Here is a 21,824-nt window from a genome sequence, read left to right as displayed (position 1 = left end):
CATAAATCGTTGGTGTTCTGTTCAGGAAATTTTCCGCAGTGCCCATGTGTTCAAGACTCTTCCCGACTTTTGCTGAGTATGTCTGGTTTGATGTAGAGGTCCTTGATCCACTTGGACTTAAGCTTTGTACAGGGTGATTAAAATAGATTGATTTGCATTCTTCTACGTGCTGACCTCCAGTTGAAACAACATCATCTTTTGAAAAATGCCATATTTCTTCCATTGAATGGTTTTAACTCCTTTGTCAAAGATCAAGTGGATATACGTGTGTGGGTTCATTTCTGGGTCTTCAATTCTGTTCCTTTGATCTATCTGCCTGTCTCTGTACCAATATCACACAGTTTTTATGACTATTGCTCTGTAATACTGCTTGAAGTCAGGGATGGTGATTCCCCCAGAAGTTCTTTTATAGTTTAGTATAGTTTTTGCTCCCCTGGGTTTTTTGTTATTCCAAATGAATTTACAAATTGCCTTTTCTATCTCTATAAAGAATTGAGTAGGAATTTTGATGGGAATTGCATTTAATCTGTAGATACCCAAGGTTATAGCCATAAATACTGCTATGAGCCAAAAAAAGCTAAATAAATGTCCAAAGTTACACAGCAGGGAAAAGGCAAAATAGGACTTGACCTCTTGCCTGCATAAACATTATTACAAAGCACTCTTTCTTCTTTTAATTTATTGTATTTTTAACTTATTCACTTTCTATCCCACACACTGCCCCACTCCTGGCCATCTGCTTCTGCAGTCCTTCCCCTATTTCTGCCTTTTCCTCTGAGAAGGTGAAGGGCCCCTCCCTGGGTGTTCACAAACATGGTATATCAATTCTCTGCAGGGCTAGACACATCCTCTCCCACTAAAGCCAGATAAAGCAGCCTACCAAAGAAACATATCCCACAGACAGGCAACAGCTTTTAGGATAGCCCCTGTTTCAGTTGTTTGGGACCCACATGAAGACCAAGCTTCACACCTGCTACATATGTGTGGAGAGGCCTATGTCCAGCCTGTGTATCTTCTTAGGTTGGTGATTCAAACCCTGAGATCTTCAGGGACCAGGTTAGTTGACTCAGTTTGTCTCCCTATGAAGTTCTTATCTCCTCCAGGAACTGCAATCCTTCCCCCTTATTCTTCCATAAGTGTTCCCAAGCTCCATCCACTGTTTGGCTGTGGGCGTCTGTATATGTCTGGGTCAGCTGCTGGGTGGAGCTTCTCAGAGGACAACATCTGCCTGTCTTCAAACATAACAAACTATCAATAACAGTGTTAGGGATTGGTGCTTGCTCATGCGATGCTTCTTAATTTGGCTGGTTATTCGTTGTCCATTCCTTCAGTTTCTGCTCCACCTCCCATGCCTGCATTACTTGTGGACAGGATAAATTTGGGGTTGAAAATTTTGTGGGTAGTTTGGTGTCTCTGTTGATCCATTAGGGTTCCTGCCTAGTTACCGGAGGTGGCCTCTTCAGGTTTCATAACTCCGATGTTGTGAAACACAGCTAAGGTGACCCCCATTGATTCCCTTCTCCATGATCTCTGTACTGTTTGGAGATGCCCCCCACCTACTCACTCCTATCAGTTGCGGATTTACATTTATTTTCATGTCCTTCTAGCCATCTCTCTTGTCCTTCCCCACAACTGATCCTGAAACTCCCATTCCTTTTCCCATACCTCTTCCTCCTAGTTGCCTCCCTCTATCTGCCTCTTATGAGATAATTGTATCCCTCTTCTAAGTCAGATGCAAGCTTTTTCCTTTGGGCTTTCCTTCTTGTTTACCTTCTTTGGTCTGTGGACTGTTATATGGTATCTGTGTTTTATGGCTATTATCCATTTATATGTGAGAACATACCATGTATGTCCTTTGGGACTGAATTACCTCACTCAGGATGATATTCTCAAGTTTCATCCATTTACTTGGAAAATGCATGATGTCTAAGAAAACACTCTTAAAACTTAAGGTAGTTTTGTTCTCTAAGTTAGAAAAATGTATCCCCCTAATGTTGCTAGGTTTAAAAGACAGTGCAAAGTCTGTGAATAGACTATAACTGCCTAGTGAACTATATCATTCTGTAGTATATTGTCTCATGGCAACTGTCATCTCTTTACTGTTGATTAAACAGTTTTTAAGTATTAAACTGTTTATTAAGCTTAGAGATGTTTATAAAATAAATCACACTGTGTCTATTATATAGAGAAGACTATATAATTTTAATTTCTGTATCTCTGAAGTGTGTGTGTGTGTGTGTGTGTGTGTGTGTGTGTGTGTGTGTGTGTGTTTGGGACCTTCCCTTATATAGCTAAGTGTTAAAAGAAAAGTAAAGAATCTTTTTGTCTTTCTGGGCTTTTCCAACAATAAGGGTAAGATTACCCCATTGAAAAATTACCTCATGTCCTTTAAGTAGGTGCTTATTTGTAAATGAGTGGGTCTCTGCTCCTACTCTTGAGCTTTTGAGACAGGTAAATGGGAACTTTGTGATTTGTACACATAAAGACATTATCACCATACCATTTTCCTTGCTACTTGAAATCCACAAACATTCAAGTTTATAGAGGTATGCTCTGCATCCCAAGTATTGTAAAATGGCTGTTTATGAGAAGCAAAGACGTCAGGGAACTGATTGTGGGATTTAAGACCTTTCCGTCTTCAATGGTCTGAAAAGCAACTTCAGCAATGGTTGTAAGTTGCTCATTTCTGTAGGCAGTTCAGGATCTTGCTTGAAATCACACAGGGTCAACATTTAAATGCCAAGGGAATTGTCATGACTAGCAGTCTGAACAAAGAAAACAAAACAAAACAAAACAAAAAAAAAACAAAAAACTGACCTGTTAACTAAGACTGGGCTCATTTTTTTCTTGTGTTTACCAGTTCTTAAGCTCTTGAAATTTAGCTTCAAATAACCTGAACGATGGGGAAAAATGTTTTATTCAGTGAATGAATTTGAGAAATGTAGCTGATCTTCATTCGAATGTATGCAGAAGGATTATCCTCTCATCACTTCCCTACTGCTGACATCATATAATAGATTACTTACAAGTACATAGAACACTGTTTCTGCCTGGTTGAATTTCATGAACTAATCAATGCTAAACCATTTACTATTAAGTATCTCAGGAAAAGATACATAGAGAGTTGTATTTTCAACTTGGCATTGTAAAACATTTTTGCAATGCTATGGGAATCAAAAAATTTCTTAGAGAATATTTTTAAAAGAATATCCAAGGGCAGGGCCCATGCCAATAATCCCTGCATTCAGGAGGAAGAGGTGAGATGTTCTGAGTTCGAGGCCAGCCTGGCCTAAAGAGTGAGTTCCAGTTCACCTGGGGCTACACAGGAAAAGTACTGCCTCAGAAAACCAAGAAGAGTGAGAGAGAGGAGAAAGAGAGAAAGGAGGGAGGGAGGGAGGGAGGGAGGGAGAGAGAGACAGAGAGAGAGAGAGAGAGAGAGAGAGAGAGAGAGAGAGAGAGAAAGGAAAGGGAGAACATTATATGATTATCTGAAAGATACTTTATTAGTGACATCTTTCTGTATAAACATAAAGGAAACCTTGGCAATCTGTAGCCATCCCCTTTATCATGCATGATTACCTATGGCATTCAGTATCTTGCTAAATATCCTCCAGTACTTTACTTGATTCCAGGTCCAAAAGACCTTAGAGGGAAAACTGCCATATGAATGAATATTGAATAAATAACTTGAACTAATGGAAGGTTTACAGTAAGTTACTATGTTTACTAAACTCAAACTAAGTAAAATTTAAAACATGCATGATAGCCCTCTTAGCAGTAGCTAGATAAAGTATTAAAATAAAAGTTTTTGTGTTCAGAGAACAGAGTTAGCATTGAATATTTCTCCCCCACATTACTCTGGCTGTGCAATTTCATTTTAGTGCCCATGACATTTGCAAGCAGGTTTGATTTCCTCTAGATAATGTTATCCATTTACAAAGTAAATAAATGATAACTTCTCATTTCATGGTCTTTGACACATAAAGTAAGAAACACCAGCCATTTTCTTCTGAGACATGGAATATTGTTTGCCTAATTTGGGAATACTTTCCATGTTCTATTCACTAAAATTTTGAATCATTCTTATCCTTAAAATATGAAATTTATCATGTCAGCTCTGTGGTAACTACTGACTACTAGAAATAAAATAAACTGCACAATTTTATCCATTAATTACTAAATAAGAGGAACAAGAAAATTTAGCTTTTGTAATATTGTAGTATTGCTATAATATTATCTTCAGAAACATAGATTTGAATGCTGAGAGCCAGAGAAAAATAGCTTTTTCCAGGGAAGAGCCACCCCCTTTTATTGGTTATTCAATTCCTAGTGGCCGTCTCTGAAATCTTATGCAGACAAATAATATTATATGGACTGAAACTATTGTATTTTATATTTAGAAATGTATGCGTGCATGTGCTTGTGTGTATGTGGGTGTGTAAAACAAGAATAAAAGATAAAAAGGTCAGAGGCCACGAATTTAAGATAAAGCAAAGGAGAGACCCTGACAAGGGTTGGAAGGAAGAAAGAGAAAGAGAAAATGGATGCAATTATATTTAAATTTTAAAAATTGATAAAGAATTGTAATGATTTAAATTGAAATATAATTAGATCTCTTCCCCCTCTCTGTCCTCCCTCCATCTCTTCCCACTTAATACCCTTGCCTCGTCAAGTCTGTGTTAATTCTCATTCTCCAATTGATAGCATTATTTGTTTTTGTTAATATGTAAGTTTTATATCTATATGGTATATTATTTATACACATATAAACACATATAAATCATACAAATACACATATACATGTACATATACATATATATGTAATACACACACACACACATATATATATATATATATATATATATATATATTAGAAATTGCTGGGTTAATTTTTGTTGTTTGTCTGTATATATTCTCAAGGCTGACCTCTGAAAAGGACAACCAGTATCAAGGCTTTTCCATGGGAGAGGCTAGTTCTCCTTCGCTCAGAAGTCAATAATTTTCTAGTTCATTCTCTCAGAATTGAACACTGTGAACACTTCCCCCTTCAATATTAATATGTTGATGCCCACTGTTACTATTCTTTTCTTGCCTATGAAGCTATTTATATAGGGTATTTTATTGTAAATCTCTTCGTACTGTGGCTGGTACAATGTATTTGAATACTTTCGCACATTAGATGCAGAAGCTGTGACATATTGACTGATACTGAGCTTCCAATTCACATTGACTATAATAAGTGTTTTTGAAACAGTGAATATTCATTTTTACTCAGTCTGTTATTCATAGTTATAATAACTGAATTGAAATTAAAGACATATTTTATGTGTTTGTGAACATATGTGTTTGTGTTTGGTATATGTACAGTTGGGTGAATGTGCCTACTCATGTTCAAATAGAAACCAGATGTGAATGTTAGTTTTCTTGCTCTCTCCCTTTTTCCCTTTAGACAGGATATCTCACTGAAGCTAGAGGTAGGTTGACCACCAGTAAATCCCAGTGATTTTCCCGTCTCCCTCCCTCATACTTCTGGGGTGACAGATGAGCCTGACAGTATCTGGATTCTTACCTTTTACTGCAAATGTGAACTCTAGACCTCATGCTTGCTCAACAAACAATCTTCCTGAGCCATGCACCCAACCCCCAAGATAGATTTGTCATATGTAACACTTTAATTTTCTTTTAAAACCACTCAAACTCTGTATTACTCTTAGATGTGCTTAATTGTTCAATTAATTAGATTTATAATCATCTACAACAAACACCTCTGAATTTGTTTGCAAAGTTGTGTTCATAGATATTGAACCAGGAAAGGAAGATCTGCCCTGGTTATGGACAGTATCTTTGGGCTGGGTTCCCAGACTCAGTCAAAGGAAATAAAAAAGCAAGTGATCTAAGCACCAGAATTTCTCTTCTGATTTCTGACTGGATGGAAATTGAACCAATTATGTTATGCTTCCTCTGTCAGGCTGTCCCCAGTGTGTTAGACTATATCTTCTCCACTGCAAATGAGAACTGAAATTGTATTATCTGGCATTTTTAACAGAGAAAGAAAGAAAGGGGGGAGAGAAAAAGAGATAAAGAAAAGATAGAGAAAGAAAGAGAAAAAGTTAGATTTTTGAAGTATTGATATATTTAAATTAGTTTGAAGCTTTAACAAGGGATGTATTTAAGGAAAATATAAAAGAAACCTTCTTTGCATTTCAGATAATGACTTGGAGAGGGCCCCTCCTCTCCACCACTGCCAGTTGCAAATGCATCTGTGTCACACCCAATCCTGAGCCCCTCGCCCATTTTCTGCCATTTCCCTTCTTCCACTCAGTTCCCTCCCTCTGTCTGCCTCCTATGACTATTTAATTCCCCCCTTTAAAGTGAGATGCAAGCAACAGCGCATGATTTTTTTTTCATTTCGCTTCTTTGGGGTTATGGAGTATCCTGCATTTCGTATAGGAGGGGTATCTTAAGGACATGCAAAAGACCTGGGATGGGGAGGCACCCACGAATTAATAGGGGTGACCTTATCTGTGCCTCACAGCATTGGAGATATGGAACATGAAGTGGCCATCCACGGTAGCCAGGCGAGTACCTTAGTAGAGAGATAGTGACACTAACCCAACCGGAAACCTTTCAACACAACATTTATTCTGTCTACAAAGAATGCAGGCGCTGGGGAATAGAGCAGAATGGCCAAGAAATAAGTGACCCAACTACAGACCCATACCAAGGGTAAGCACCAATCTCTAACTCTATTACTTGTACTCTTGTTACATTTGCAAACAGGAGTCTAGCATGGCTCCATCCAGCAACTGATTCAGACAGATGCAGGCAACCATACCCAAACAGTGGATAGAGTGGAAGAATAGAGGGAAGGATTACAGGCCACGAAGGTTATATAAACTCCAAACAGTCAACTAACCTGGATCCTTGGCGATCTCAGAGACTGAAATACCAACCAAAGTGCATACAACAGCTAGACCTAGGCCTCCCCAGATTTGCAGCTTGATCTTCATGTGGGTCCTAAAGAATTAAAGCAGGGGCTATCCCAAAAGCTGTTGCCTGTCCGTTAGTTATGATCCTTTGGTAGGCTGCTTTGTCTGGCCTCAGTGAGAGAGGATGTGTCTACCCATCAGAGACTTGATGTGCCATTGTTGGGGGATACCCAAGGAGGGGGACTCCACCCTCTCAGAGGAGAAAGGGTGATGGGAATGGGAGAAGGGTTGTGGGAGATGGCAACCAGAAGTGGAAGCAGTGATTGGGATGCAAAGTAAATTTTAAAAAAAGACATAACATTAAAAAGAGTGTATTGAAAAAAGAGTTGTTCAAGTCAGATAATTTAATTGTATCCTACAATGTAATTTACTTTGAGAACTGGAAAAGGCAGGGAATTATAAACTTTGCTTATTCATGAAACTAACAATAAACTCATGACGGAAAGAGTTTTCTGGCCTTTATCCTGTTGGGACGAAGTGCAAGTGTTTGGGTTGACTTGTCTATAGAAGTTGGCTTTAACTCCAATAAATTATATGGACAATAACTTTAAAAAATTGACTTGGAGACAATGCTTTGAGAGCTCAAAACACTAATTCACTGTCCCCTGAGTATGACAGAATATGGCATATCTGCCTAGCTTAACCCATCTCTGTTACAGATCTTTTAGATTATTGTCTACACAGTAATTGTGGACAGTACTCAGAATAACTGATCAGCAATTTCTTTGGGTGGGAAGAATGGGCATCTGTCACACTACTGAATGAATTCTCCAGAAGGCACTTTCTTCCCTGCTGCTGGGAATACTGTCAATCTGTGCTTATTTAACTTTAGAGGTGAAAATTAAATAAATGACCAATAACTATATAGAACAGATAGTGATATAAATCTATATGTAAGTACTTAGGACTTGCATTATAGTTATTTTACAAAAGAATAACACAATGTTCCTATAATATGTAATGTTATATGAAATACAGATTTTTACCAAAGTTTTTTTCTAATTTATATTTTTTTATAGTTTAAAAAAGGATAAAAACTGAAGCTTTTATCCCTGCATGTCTTCAAAGTGGGGTTGTATTTTTTTCTCTGCTACTTATATAAAATCTTTCAAATTTACATTTTCCTAAATCTTTACTGAAAGATTTATTCCATGAAGCCATTTGAAGCTTAAAACTTAATTCTTTACTATACTTGTGATCCTTATCTTTATAACAAGCAGAAACACCTCCAAATATCTTGCAATGATTTTTCCCACTGCAATACTGACAGCAGATCTTTCATAAAATATTATTATACAAGTTTTTTCTTAGGTACCTTAGCATGTATTAAGTATTTTTAAGAGGTCCTGAAAAATTGTCAGTGATTTGAGTAACAAAATACATTTATTTTTCAAAATGATCATGATTTTCTTAATAATAAAACAAACTCTGTAGTACTACTTTGATTTATTTTCTTTAAGAACATAGGCTTAATTAAGCACATTAGTTTGTTCCAGATCTTTTTCAGCATTTTCTGATCATGAACATAAGTAATCTCATACTAACAAGTTTACTTTTAAAAATACAATGTGTGCAGACTACTTTAAAACTTTCAGAAAAGGGAGGTCTGCTTATATGTGCTGACAACTAGCTGTGTGCTTGCTCCATGCTTGCATCTAATGAGCTTTAAGTAGCTGAATGCCTGCTGAATGCTTATATCTAATGAACGCTTCTGGCTTTGCCTGCTTATCTCTGCTCTTAGAATATTCCCTCCCCCTCCTCCTCCTCCTCCTCCTCCTCCTCTTCCTCCTCCTTTTTCTTCTTCCTCTCTCTCTCTCTCTCTCTCTCTCTCTCTCTCTCTCTCTCGCATGTTAAATTTTCCTTTTCTTGAAGTATGTGTTACATTGTTCCTTTAGGACAGTACAAGTGGCAGCTCTAGACAGCACTATGTATGACACACACTTTATTGTTTCTCATTTTTTCTTGTGAACCTTCTGAGTCCTTGTCTAAATTCTTGAATATTGGATAGATTACTATTCTTGGATAACTCTCTTGATTATCTGAGTATTTTATATTGCTGTTGTTCAGTGAGCATTGGAGTGACTCTGAAATTCCAGGGAGAAGTCAATCAAGGATTGATTTACTATGTGCTAATTTGTCTATTTCAAAACCATTTTTCTAAACCACACTAAAGCTGCTTTTTTTTGTTTTATTGTTAATGTGTCTTGGTAGCATTTGAGGATAAGACTCAAATACAAATTAAAAAGCTAGACTACTTATGGTTTCCAGAGGAAACTAAGTAAATCTATTTTGAAATGAAAATTGGTAGTAATTTTAGTGTTTGCCTAATAGCAATTACTTAACTTTTTATTTGCTATTTATTCAAAATATACCTAATACCATCAGAACCCTAACATATTTATTCTCCAAGAATGAATTGAGAATAGATAATCATTATTTCTGTTGATATGATTCAAATTTTAAAAATTCAGGTAATCTTTGAGTGGACCACTCTAGCAGAATGCAACCTCTTTTTAAATTAAGTAAAATGTCAAAAATTCAGTTGCCAAGTTAATACTCCAAGTACTCAGAAGCCACAGACACTTGTTATATTTCTTTTGGGATAGCATAAATATGGACTTTTCTGACTCCACAGAAAGTTCTGTGGGGCAACAGCAGTTTAAATTCTGTCTTATTTCACAGCATTTTTCACAGACCCTAAACTCTTCAAACTTATTTACCAAAAACAAAACAAAGGAAAAGACATCTTTGGAAAAGAGTTCAGTCCTCCTTGGTCAGTTCTTCTATGGCCACGGGATCTTTTTGTTCCTATTCCTTTCTCTGTCAGAATGCAGGCAGGCTTCCAACGTCTAGCAGCTTCGGGGGACTGACTTTCTGGGGTCTGATTATGATGTATATCGTGGGGTTATTTTCTCTCCTCAGGATATGTTCAGAATTTCAGATCTTTGATATTATCATTTTTATGAAATTTAGGAAGATTGGGGCCATCATATTTTTTAATGTTTTCTGCTATCTCCTCCAGGACTCTGAATGTATGGATGACAAACAGCCTGGCACCATCATTCAGCTAGTTAATAGAGTTTCTTCAGTGTTTTCCCTTTCTACCACTTCTGGGATAGCCACTATTTCTACAGTTTTAAATCTAATGTATATCCATTGAGTATGTTTCAAACCTTAGAAATAAGAGTTCTTATCTTGTTTCTTATTTCATCTTAATAGTTTCATTTGATCCTTCTTTATTTTTTTCCTGTTGGTAAGTGGTAATAATTGTTTTAATTTATTTGCCTTTCACCCCATTCACTACTCTATCACCCAGTGTTCCCTCCCACAGGGAGGGAACTACCCACATCCTCCCTCCCCTTCTCCTCTGAGTAGGTTGGGTCCCTCCTAGGCATCCCCTGACCCTGACATAGCAGTCCACTGATCTCTCACTGAGTCCAGACAAGGCAGCCTAGCTAGAACATATCCCACAGACAGGCAACATTTTTGAGATGGCTCCAGATTTTGGGATCTACATAAAGTCTAAGCTGCACGTCTGCACATATGTGCAGGAGGTCTAAGTCCAATCCATGTATGCTCCCTAGTTGGTAGGTCAGTCTCTGAGAGGGCCGGGGTACTAGTTAGTTTACTCTGTTGGCCTTCCCTTGGAGTTTCTATCCCCTTGATGGTCCTCAATTCTTTCCCCTACTCTTCCAAAGGACTCCCCAGGGTTCATTCATTGTTTGGCTGAGAGTCTCTGCATCTGTCTGAGTTAGCAGCTGGGTAGAGTCTCTCAGAGGACAGTTATGCTAGGCTCCTGTCTAAAAGTGTAACAAAGTATCAAAAATTGTGTCAGGGATTGGGGCTTATCAATGGGTTGGGTCTCTAGTTGGTCCAGTTATTGCTTGGCCATTCCCTCAATCTCTGTTCTATCCCCTGTCTCTGGATTTCTTATATGCAGGATAAATTTTGAATCAGAAGTTTTGTGGGTAGGGATTATATCTTTTAAACTTATAAAACTATAGGGGCTTCTGGCTGGATCCTTAAGATGGAAAGTTTCATGTGGCAGTTTATCTGAGCTCCATTTTTTAAAGAATATTTATGCCATTTGCCATATACATTTGAGTTGCAAAAGAAGTTGACCATCATGTTCTTGTTGTTATATGTTTACTGTTTTTCGGTTTTATGTGTTTTTATTTGGGAACATATATCCCAAAGAAAATATTTAATTTTTATTTATTATTAAGGACCAGTTCATGAAAGACTAATCATAAATACACAGGAGTCAGTGTGGTCTCTCTATTACATTGGGAAGAACCTGAGGTAGTCTTGGTTTTTCTGTGGTTTTTTAAATTACTAACTCACAGATTTTCAACAACTTTATAATCCTGATGTCTTTGTTTGTAGTCTTAGATATAAATATAGATTCAAGGTCTTCTCTCAGCAGACTTCACTTTTCTTTTTTCACATAGCTCTCATCCTAGGAAGACTTCATCATCATGTGAAGCCTTCTCAGACATTTTGAAGTCTTGTCTGATATTTCTGAAGTCTCGTCAGTAATTCTACTATCTGTGTTTGCTATCTTGCTATAATCCCTACTATTATTTGTCCATTGCTCTCTGACATTGTGTACCTGTCCAGACAGACAAAAAGGACAAACTGCTGTAGTTTTTCTTTCAGACGTCACTTCTCTTCACTATTTGAGCTTTAATCTAAGTGCTCTTGAGATCCAGGAGATCCTTGGCTAGTAGATGAACATCAATCCCACACAATGTGAATAACAGATATTTCATTTATAATTACCTAGTTTTGTAGGTAATTGAATCATTTTGGTCTCAATATATCATCATGGTTGTAAGTGACACTTTTCCTCAATGGACCAACAATTCATGTTATAGAGGTACATAAGGTAAATAGTTCAGTAGTAGTGTAGGAACAGGACAATGGCAACTAATCCTGGAATAGATTTTAGAATAAGTTGATGTTATAATAGAATTTCAATAGTACTCTCTGTATTACTCTAGTAGAGAGTAATAAAATAGTCTTAATGGCAGAGAAAGGCCTACAGATTTCAGAGTATTTAGTGTTAGTATTAGAATTCCCTGTTATTTTTTAAAAATGAGCATTTTACTGGGTCTTTCTATGTAGGCCAGGAATGTGCTATATCTAACTGGCCTGAACTAACTCACCGAGGTCTGCCTGTCTCTATATATACCCAGTTCTGAGTATAAAGGATTACACCACTCTGCCAAGCTCCATTTGCTATCTTAAATTTGTCTTGAGATTCGATCCATATATTTTGTAAAAGATGATGTAGAGGTAGCACAGTGACACTCATAAGGAGATCTCAGAGTGGTGCAACCTCACATTGAATTGTTCCACAAATCATTACTTCAGCTTTATCCAGGTGACCTCATCTAATAGATTCCATGATTGCTTTCTAACCATCAGGTCCCTTATTATAAAGTAAATGTCAGCTCTAAGAATCGCTTACACTACACTATGTCATAGATATATTTCAGAAAACATTTGTCATATAGCTATAAAATGAAATTATGTTTTTCTGGGGTTTACATTATAGATATTGGCCAGTACTAGTAAAAAAAGGGTACTCTACAGTAGATTATACAAAGAAGTTGAAGTTTTGGTATGTAGCTTAATTTTTTTCATGCATTTACAAAAATATCTTGAGTTATGCAATATGTATAATTTAATGATTAGAAAAAAAGTATCAGTTTTAATTTCAACAATTCTAGCTTGACTATTTCATGATGAAAGAAAAAGTCAAATGTAACTAAGCTGGAATAATATAAGGTAATTTTAAAATCATTCATTTTAATAATTGGATTTAATTTTTATGTAAATGGATTAATATTTTGTTCATTAGATCTACCTTCACTATAATGATGTGTGTGAGGGATTGCTTTGAAGGGAAGTTATAATAACTTCAGAAACAATAATGAACTGCTTTATTTGAAACATTTTAATGCTTCTAAGCTGTGCTTCATTTCAAGAGCATTTCTTTTAAATTCATAGTGAGTGAATGTTCAAGCATACCCACTTTTTGTGGCTTTGTGATTTCTACTAGATTAACAATTAAATTGACAGTGTAACTTAAAATGATTATTAAGCCAATTGCATTTGTTATTTAATAGCTGATATATTTGAAAATGGTGTTCATATGAACATGCTTGTAACTATCACCAAGAAAGTGCACTGTTGGCTTGTCTTTAGCAATGGCCCATCCCACCTCAGAGTGTATTTCTCCAAAGGTTTCCCTTTCTCACAGGGGTTTCTCCAAAGAGAAGAGGGCGCCTGGCAAAACATCAACATTCAATAAATAAGGCTATGGATTTTAAGGCTTTCAAACAAAATCTTTATTGAGTTTACTTAAAACAAGGCTGAGTGGAGCAAGCCCCAATTTTCCTGCATGATTTTCTGATTATTGATGATTAATGGCTGTATATGTCCTTTTGCTTACATTTAACTGTCATAACATAAATGGTTGGCTCAATTGAATATCAAGAACAGAACTCATCATTCTTTCCTCATGCAAAAAAATTCTAATCAAATTTCTGATATTAACACATTTTCTTTTTTTCTTTCTCTTAGCCTTTAGTGGAATCGATTTTTGGCCTCTGACCTTAGGATCCCTCTGGGGAAGCAGATAAACACTGTGTCTGTTACAAAGCATAGAGCAATTCACTGCCTAAGCTTAGACATTACACAGTGCTCATGTTACTGTGTATCCCGTTTGGTTAGACTTGCAGATGCAGACTTTCCTAGTCTTTTTACAGACTAGGAAATATGGTTATACTTAAATTTTTCAATAACTGTGAAACAGTCATTTGGGGTTGAATATTATAAACAAAATCAAGGCATTAAATAACTATGTAATTATGAGAATTTTCCAACAGTGTTTAGTGATGTATACCTTGGATATTACTTTTTAAGAAAAAAACCAAAATTATTAATAATACTCAGGAATTTGTTTCCAGATGAAAAATTGCAACCTGTTCAAAGCCAGAGTAAACTGTTGAATTTAGTAATCTTATTCTCTGATCATTTTGTTTGTTTGTTTGTTTAAGGATTAAAACAAGGTGAACCAACCATGACCGGCAAAACACAAACAAGCAATGTTACCAATAAGAATGACCCCAAGTCCATCAACTCCCGGGTTTTCATCGGCAATTTGAATACAGCCATTGTCAAGAAAGTCGACATTGAAGCTATTTTTTCAAAGTATGGAAAAATCGTTGGCTGCTCTGTTCACAAAGGGTATGCTTTCGTTCAGTACATGAGTGAACGGCATGCAAGAGCTGCGGTGGCTGGAGAAAATGCCAGGGTCATCGCAGGCCAGCCTCTTGGTAAGCTCTGCTTCCTTTCAGATTTCTCTTTCTTCCAGTATTGGCTGTTCAGCTGAATTTGTTAACAGTTAGCAGCTCCGTAATGTCTCTTGCTTCCTTAACTAGTCACATGTTCTAAATTTCCAGTTCAATGTGAATCATTTTACATGTAGCTATTATGATCTCAACATACATTTAAAGTTGTGATAAAGCACTTTGTGATATTTATAACCTCCACCAATTCTGATACAGTAAAACACAAAATAGTAACTTTCGCTAACATATGCTAAGTTTAGTGATCTTGAGTATAAGATTCTTTCTGACAGGATAATTTATTTTCATTGTTTACAATTTTTATTTGGGGATAAGGTTTAAAATAGAAAAAGAAAATCGATTTTCCATACTAGAAAAGATCTCAACTCACTTTTTCCTTAAAGAGTTCCTTAAACCATGTATATTAACATTCTCTGTGCACCCTGTGTTCATTTATGCTTTATGTCCAAGGAATAATATTGAAATTTTGCTAAGAAAAGACAGTACCTTGTGAGGCGAAATAAAAATGCATAGAAAACATTTGAAATTATTGAAGGGACAAAAATATTATATTTATTTTCCTTGTGAAAAATACAATCTATCAATGTTTACCTAGTTTATATTTCTTATTCTGGAAAGATTCATATTTCAAATTGAATGTAGACTTTCTTTAATATTCAACATGTATCCTTAAATATAACTTAATTTCCCCCCACAGTCTTTTTTTTTTTGTATCTTCTCTGTAACTGTTGTGAGAATCCCCAACTATAGTTTTTAAAATAAAAACCCCAATCCCTGCCTTCTGCCTATATTTCAGATGCAATCTAATATCTCATATCACATCCCCAATTCGGCCTTTATCCCAGTCTGTGCTATAGGCTTTCTTATATAGCCACCACCGAATACCAGGGGCCCATGGAAAGGCTCCATTAGCCCTAGGCACTCTGTAATGTTTTATTTTATTTATGATCAAATTATGTCATCAACCTACTTTTAATCCTCTAAGGAATTCATACAGAAAATGTTTCTACTCCTTTATGTACCATCTATGCATTGTGCCTATCTATGTAGCCGCATCTTCAATCGCAGCTGGAAGTCGTGCTGGCAGCATTGAGATGCCTCCTGCATGGCAGGACCGCTCCTGTTTTCGAGGCTGTGGACCTCTGCTAGTTCTTTGTTCCGTTGAGTGTTACGTGCTTTACATCCACACAGAGGCCTTTATGATGGCCTTCAATTCTTGCCTTTACTAAAATCGTTGGATTCTGTCTAATGCATTTGTATCATCATTGTACAAAATTGATATTTTTATGATGATGCCCTGTGTCATGTATACAAGCAAACAACCAAAACATTGTGCCAATCAAACAATTAAAAAGGAATGAGTAATCCAGTGAGGCAAGCATGAAAAATACTACACTATCAAATTTCATCTGCTCAGGAAAATGTTTGCAGGCAGGAATAGAGAAAAACAGCTCTAAATCCTGGCCCAAGGAGGCTGAGACACAAAGGTGGAGGGTCTGCGCTCGTCTTGGGTTGTACAGTGACACAAACAGTAAAACATGGGACAACTATGATATTCATTAAATGTGAGTGAAGTCTGAAGTAAAGTTGTCAAAACATAAAATGTTTTTGTATGATATCAGATATAAATTCCAAAACATATTGTGTGAAATGCTAGTTTTTATTTTTTATCTGCATTGTTCATTTTTTCTAGCGAAAAGAATGTATTTTCCAATAGTTTTGTCTGTTTTCCAGGTTTCCATTTGGTTTCCTTCCTATCTACATTTTTATACTTACCTTGATATTGAAATTTTCTGGGTACTTGCTTCTTTATAAAGTATTATAAAAAATTCTTCTTTAGCTCCACATTTTGGGTAATTTCTATGGCCTGTATCCTCATTACTGTGAAGCTAGCAAAACCTTGTAAAATAATTTGTTCATTATTCTTTTATAAGGAATTATAAATATAAAGTCAATTCTAACTCTGATTTTTTTTAGCTGAACTATAGATAATTCTCTGTAGTCCTGATTTCCATCAACACACAGGTGGTCAGTGTCTCTAAAAACATTGCACAAACGAAGAGACAGGGATACAACTCTAACCTTAGTGTCTTTTATCCCAAAGGCAAGGGATAAAATGATGATCTCAGATTGCTGTGCACTGAGAAGCAGAGTTAGATGCAGTCTATGATTGTATTTTTTTTGTTCTCAGACACAGTTTCTCTCCGGATAATCACCAAAGCATATGCCTCAATCAGACTTTATATCCAAATCCATGCTAAAGACTTTATTTATTTAGGTGGAAGCTAATTTATTAGCTATTTTATTTTATTTATTTTATTTTATTGCTTAAACAAGAAGATTTTCAGACAAAGCAGTTGTTTTGCAATTTGACTAATAACTTTGCTTTTCAGTTTCAAGTGCCTGAATATAACCACCTTTTCTTTCCTTCCTTCCTCTCTTTCTTTCTTTCTTTCTTTCTTTCTTTCTTTCTTTCTTTCTTCTTCTTTTTCCTTCCTTCCTTCCCTCTTTCTTTCTTTCTTTCTTCCTTTCTTTCTTTCTTTCTTTTTTCTTTATTTCTCTAATTTTTACCTATCCACTTTAGATCCTGCACACCATCCTCTCCTGTTCAGCCCCTCCCCCATTTCTTCCACCCCTCTTCCCTTCTGAGCAGGTGAGCCCCCTGGATATCTCCTCATCCTGGTGTTTGAAGTCTCTACAAGCTTATGTGCTTCCTTTCCCTCTGAGGCAGAACAAGGCAACCTAACTAGAAAAACATAACCCACATAGAGGCAACAGCTTCTGGGATAGCTCCTGTTCCAGTTGTCTGGGACCCACATGAATACCAAGCTGCTACATATCAGTGGGGAGGCCCAGGTCCAGCCTGTGCATGTTCTTTGTCTCTGAGACCCTATAGGGTCCAAGTTAATTGACTCTGTTGGTCTTCCTGCAGAGTTCCTACCCCCTTAGGGGTTGGAATCCTTCTTCCATTCTTCCATAAGACTTCCCAAGCTCTATCCATGTTTGGCTGTGGGTATCTGCATCTATCTGAGTCAGTTGGTAGGTGGAGCCTCTCAGAGGACAGCTATGCTATACTCGTGTCTGCAACACCACCTTTTATTCACTCTGACCACTAGATATTGAGGCAAAGGCATGAGACCCAGTCCTTCTGAATTAGAGTTGATTCCATAGTAATGTGGGATTAAAGCTTCATTTTCCAAGCTACATACCTACCTTCGGGTTCAGTTACTATGAATATATTCTGTTGATTTAAGCAAAGCATGATATTAAGTAAACTGACTGCTTTATTCCTGATTTTATGATATAAAGCATATCCGGTCTCAGCTTATGTCTTTCTCTTTAGAGTAGAAAGACATTCTATTGATTAAATCTGAACTATTACTTTTGCTATGTTTAATATTTTTATCTTAAATAATGAACAATCACAAACCATGTTCTGTAGAGCAATATGTTCATCATCTGTATTTTAAAAATATATTTAGAAGTTAAACATCAGTACTTCCAAGAAAAATTCAATACCCTCATTTCTCAGCTTTTTAAAGCTGAAATTTAGAATATTTATGCTAAAAACTAATGTTAATTAAATGGTAAACAGTGCTATTTTAATGCTGCAAGCATATTTTAATGCTTCAAGTGCAAGAACAAACTGAAAGGTTTAAGCTGGGAAAGCATGCTGAAATGTCAATAAGTGAGCGTGCTGGTGGGTGGGTTGGTGTGGTAAAATGCTCGGATATGTGACAGGATTCTCCTGAAAGAATCCAAGTTTCAAATTATGGAGATGGAAATGGAAGAAGAGGTAATCATGCTAAAACTTAAGGAAGTGGTTTGATATTGGTAAATAAAGATGAAGAAATCAAGAACAAGCCTCACGTTTCTCAGCTGATTCTCTTTGGGATAATCTTGATGACAGTGGGATGAGAGAATTTTTCAAAGGAAAAATGTTTTGGTATAAAACTGTCAGTTCATGACTGAGCTTTTTTTATTAAGGGTAACTGACTCAAGGATACATGGATATAAATATTACTAAAAATCTTACAAGTATGGGCTCCAAAGAAAGTAAGAGATTTAAACATAGGATAATATGTGTGCGTCGTGGACACAAATTCTGCTAAGGTTTTAGGAAGGAATAAATCCCCATGTGAACTATGTGGGATGGGAAGAGAGTAATGGATGAGTTTGAGTAGGTACAGAAATATTTGGTTTTCTAGAAAGAAGTTTCCTAATAAACAGTAAACACCCTGCAAAGACTGGTATCAAATTAGTTTTCCGAATGTGTATACATGTACTTATTGAAACATTTTTTTTTGAATTTGCCAAAGCCCTGTAGCCAGTTGTTAACTGGCATCTACTTTCCTCTGATCCTTCCACTTCCTTCCTGCCAAACTCCATGCTACTCAACTGCCTTACTCTGCTATGCTGTTCTACTTTCCGGACAGGATAGCTGTTTGATCCATCACCCAGCCCCAGTCTAGGCCCTTGCCAGAAGGTCTTTCCCTTCACTTTGCAATGCAAGGTTTGTCTGTCTCTTATACTAACTGGAACTTTAGATGTGCCCAACATGTCCTTGCCACATGCTGAAAAAATTTTCAGGCTCAGGTGATCCTCCCTTAACAAGTGTACAAATGAGCAACACTAAATATTGTAAAGTCCAACTTGGTGAACCAATGAGTTTTGCTGGAATTTCTTAAAGGAATATGAGTGATGCATGAACTCACTGATGACTTTTATTTAAAGCATACCCTAGACCCAGTGGTGAGCTAGACATGACTTCAGCTATCATTTATATTCCACTGAAAGCCTCAACCTTTGCTTTTTAGAGCAAAGTACATTCAAGCAACCTTTGAGTGACACCAACAACCTCTTCAGACTGGGGCAGTTTCAAGACTGTTCACCTTTCCCCTATTTGCCTAATCTCAATCTCCCTCTCCCCCTACTTCTCCCCTCTCTCCTTCTCCTTCCTTCCTCTTGTTCCTCACCCCCCTCCTTCTCCCCCCTCTCTCACTGTTGAAATAAGTTAAAAGTTCTTTTTAAATTTTTTTAATGGTTCTTTGAGACTTTTCCATCATATACCCCAATCCCACTCATCTCCCTGTCCCTTCTTATTTGCCCTCTGCCCTAGCAACCTCCCTCCTGAAAGAAAATAAATATCAAAATAAGCAAAATAAAACTAAGGAAAACAAAAAAAGAATCTCGTTGTGTAAACTATAATGTGTCACAGTGTGTCCCACAGTATTGCAGTCATTGGTCTGTTCTCAGTCCTCTGGCTTCTGCTGCACCATCAATACTAACTGGTTCCTCACTGAGACCCCTCTTGAATATTTTGTCGTTGCCCTGTGTAATGAACACCCTGTAGTTCTAGATATACTGGAGAGGTCCTTTCACAGGCTCCAGTAGTTAATAGATGAGTTAGATATAGGGGTGTGTCAACTCAAAGCCCTGGATCTGGGCCTGAGTGGTAGCTAGGTGTTCATCCTGCCAGCTCTCCCTAACACACACCATCAGGGCAAGCTATCCAGCACTGCCTCCTGTAGTTAACCCAATGCTTCAGCAAGGGGCAGGACCAGATCTCAGACTCTCATGCCTTCTCTCTCCAAGCTGACTCACCCTCAAATGCAACTCCTTCCCACCACCACCACCACCACCACTACCACCACCATCACCACCACCAGGGCCAGGTCTATTGTCCTGTACAGGCATGGTGTAAGGCCTGATCTCCTAAGTGCTGCAGCGAGTGAGAGGAAGGACTGGCTCTCCATATTGTCACAGCCAGTAATGTGTAGGGCCAGCTCTGTACAGCCCTTGGACATCAACATGGACCCAGGCAGCAGCCCAGACCAGGAACACCTGCAGGGTCTCGAGTGGTTTTATGAGACATTAACATTGACATAGACCCCTGCTGCTGCATGGCCATATGACCAGACATGGACCTCAGAGGCAGCATAAGCTGGGATTTGACCTCAGGTGGCAGGACAAGCTACTTAAAACAGAGTATTTCTCTCCGGTCTCACATCTTCAGCTCCTCCTCTCCTCGTAAACTAAAAGCTCAAACCATCCCGCTCCTCTTTCTCACCCATCTGTTTACCATATAATTTCACACTGTGATGTAGATCACATGACCAGAGTGTACCCCCCAACCCCTGCTCAAGCTGAGTGGTGGTATGATATGGTGGCAGGAGTCTGGGTATCTGCAGCCCTTGTTGTGAAGCATCAGTTTACCTCCTTTAATTCCAAGGACAGATCAGCTTTGTAAGGAGACTTAATTATAAATATATTTATCACACATATTTAAATAACATAAGTCCTGTGTAGTCACTTTTTGGCAATTCTGACTTTTAACAGTACATAATATTGCATTTTGGATTTTACAAAAAAAGGAATGTTGATCATATTTTAATTTTATTACTTATTTATTTAAAAAACATATCATCATATCTTTGCTGAACAGAGTATCGCACCCCCCAATTCATAGTACTGAGATGGAATCAAAGACTACTAAAACAATGAGTTCTTTGTGATCCATATCACTAATCGGATTTTCAAAACCAGACAATAGCTAGCCAATTTAATAATTCACAATAAATGTCAGCTCTATAAAATAAAAATGTATCTCAGTTTGGTAATTTAACTGACTGTAGTAAAATATAAAATTATTAATGTGAAATTCTGACATATCTTGTTAATATTCCCTGAGTTTGGATTCTAACATTAGTTAATATAGAAATACTTGTTATATTACTATAATATAAAACTAGTTATAATCATAAGAACTTTTGTACCCTCAAATACATTCCTTTAAAGAGTAAACAAACTTTAAAAATATTTTACATTAATTATTTATATATCTGAAGTAAACAAATTTTTCTTTTGTACCAAAATGTCATATATATCATGGTAGAGATTTAATAAATCAATGCCGATTTCATGCATCTATTCATTATGCTTGCTGATTACTCATGTGCTATAAATAAGCATTTATAATGTCTGTCTTTTCAGATTATCTCACTTTTCTGTTGCTAAAATCTATAGAAATTGTGGATTTTGGAAGTTGTCATTGAATAGTAGGAAGAAACGAAGAAAAATACTCATATTATTTTTCTGTGAGCATCATTTGTAAGTGAAGAATCTGTCTTCAGTTCCCTCTCGTTCTAAGCTAGTCATCTTTCTATCGCTGTGGTAAAATAGCAAACAATCAAAATCCCCCAAACAAATAAACCACACCAAAGCAAACAAACAAAACCAACTGAAAAAGAGAAAGCATGTACCTTCACTAATAATTTCAGCTCATGGTCAAGGATAGATGAATTACTGTTTTGGCCTCTAGAAGGTAGAACATCTTAGCAATGAGCATCTAATGACACAAGGATGTCAGAAAGCCCTTCACATCTTGTCATTTAGAAAGGAGATACAGGGAGACAAAAAGGGCAGGTCAGAGGATAAGATACATCCTCTAAGAATC

At 36.9% G+C, this 21,824-nt stretch overlaps 1 protein-coding gene across 5 annotated transcripts in view; it reads left to right on the top strand.

Moving 5' to 3' along the window:
• The window catches only part of Ralyl (RALY RNA binding protein-like), a 787,740-nt gene that overhangs the window by 333,347 nt on the left and 432,569 nt on the right, over window positions 1-21,824 (top strand). For all 5 annotated transcript variants that reach the window (XM_087618564.1, XM_087618536.1, XM_087618540.1 and 2 more), the window contains exon 2: window positions 14,057-14,335. In XM_087618564.1, coding sequence (XP_087474690.1) covers window positions 14,080-14,335 — 256 coding nt within the window. In that variant the 5' untranslated portion in view covers window positions 14,057-14,079. The remainder of the gene's footprint in view (window positions 1-14,056; window positions 14,336-21,824) is intronic.

The sequence above is a fragment of the Rattus norvegicus genome, chromosome 2 (genome assembly GCF_021556685.1).
Source record: "Rattus norvegicus strain SHRSP/BbbUtx chromosome 2, alternate assembly SHRSP_T2T, whole genome shotgun sequence".
In the NCBI taxonomy this organism is placed as follows: Eukaryota; Metazoa; Chordata; class Mammalia; order Rodentia; family Muridae; genus Rattus; species Rattus norvegicus.
Note: the sequence above shows the minus strand (reverse complement) of the source record. Positions and strands in the feature narration are given on the sequence as shown.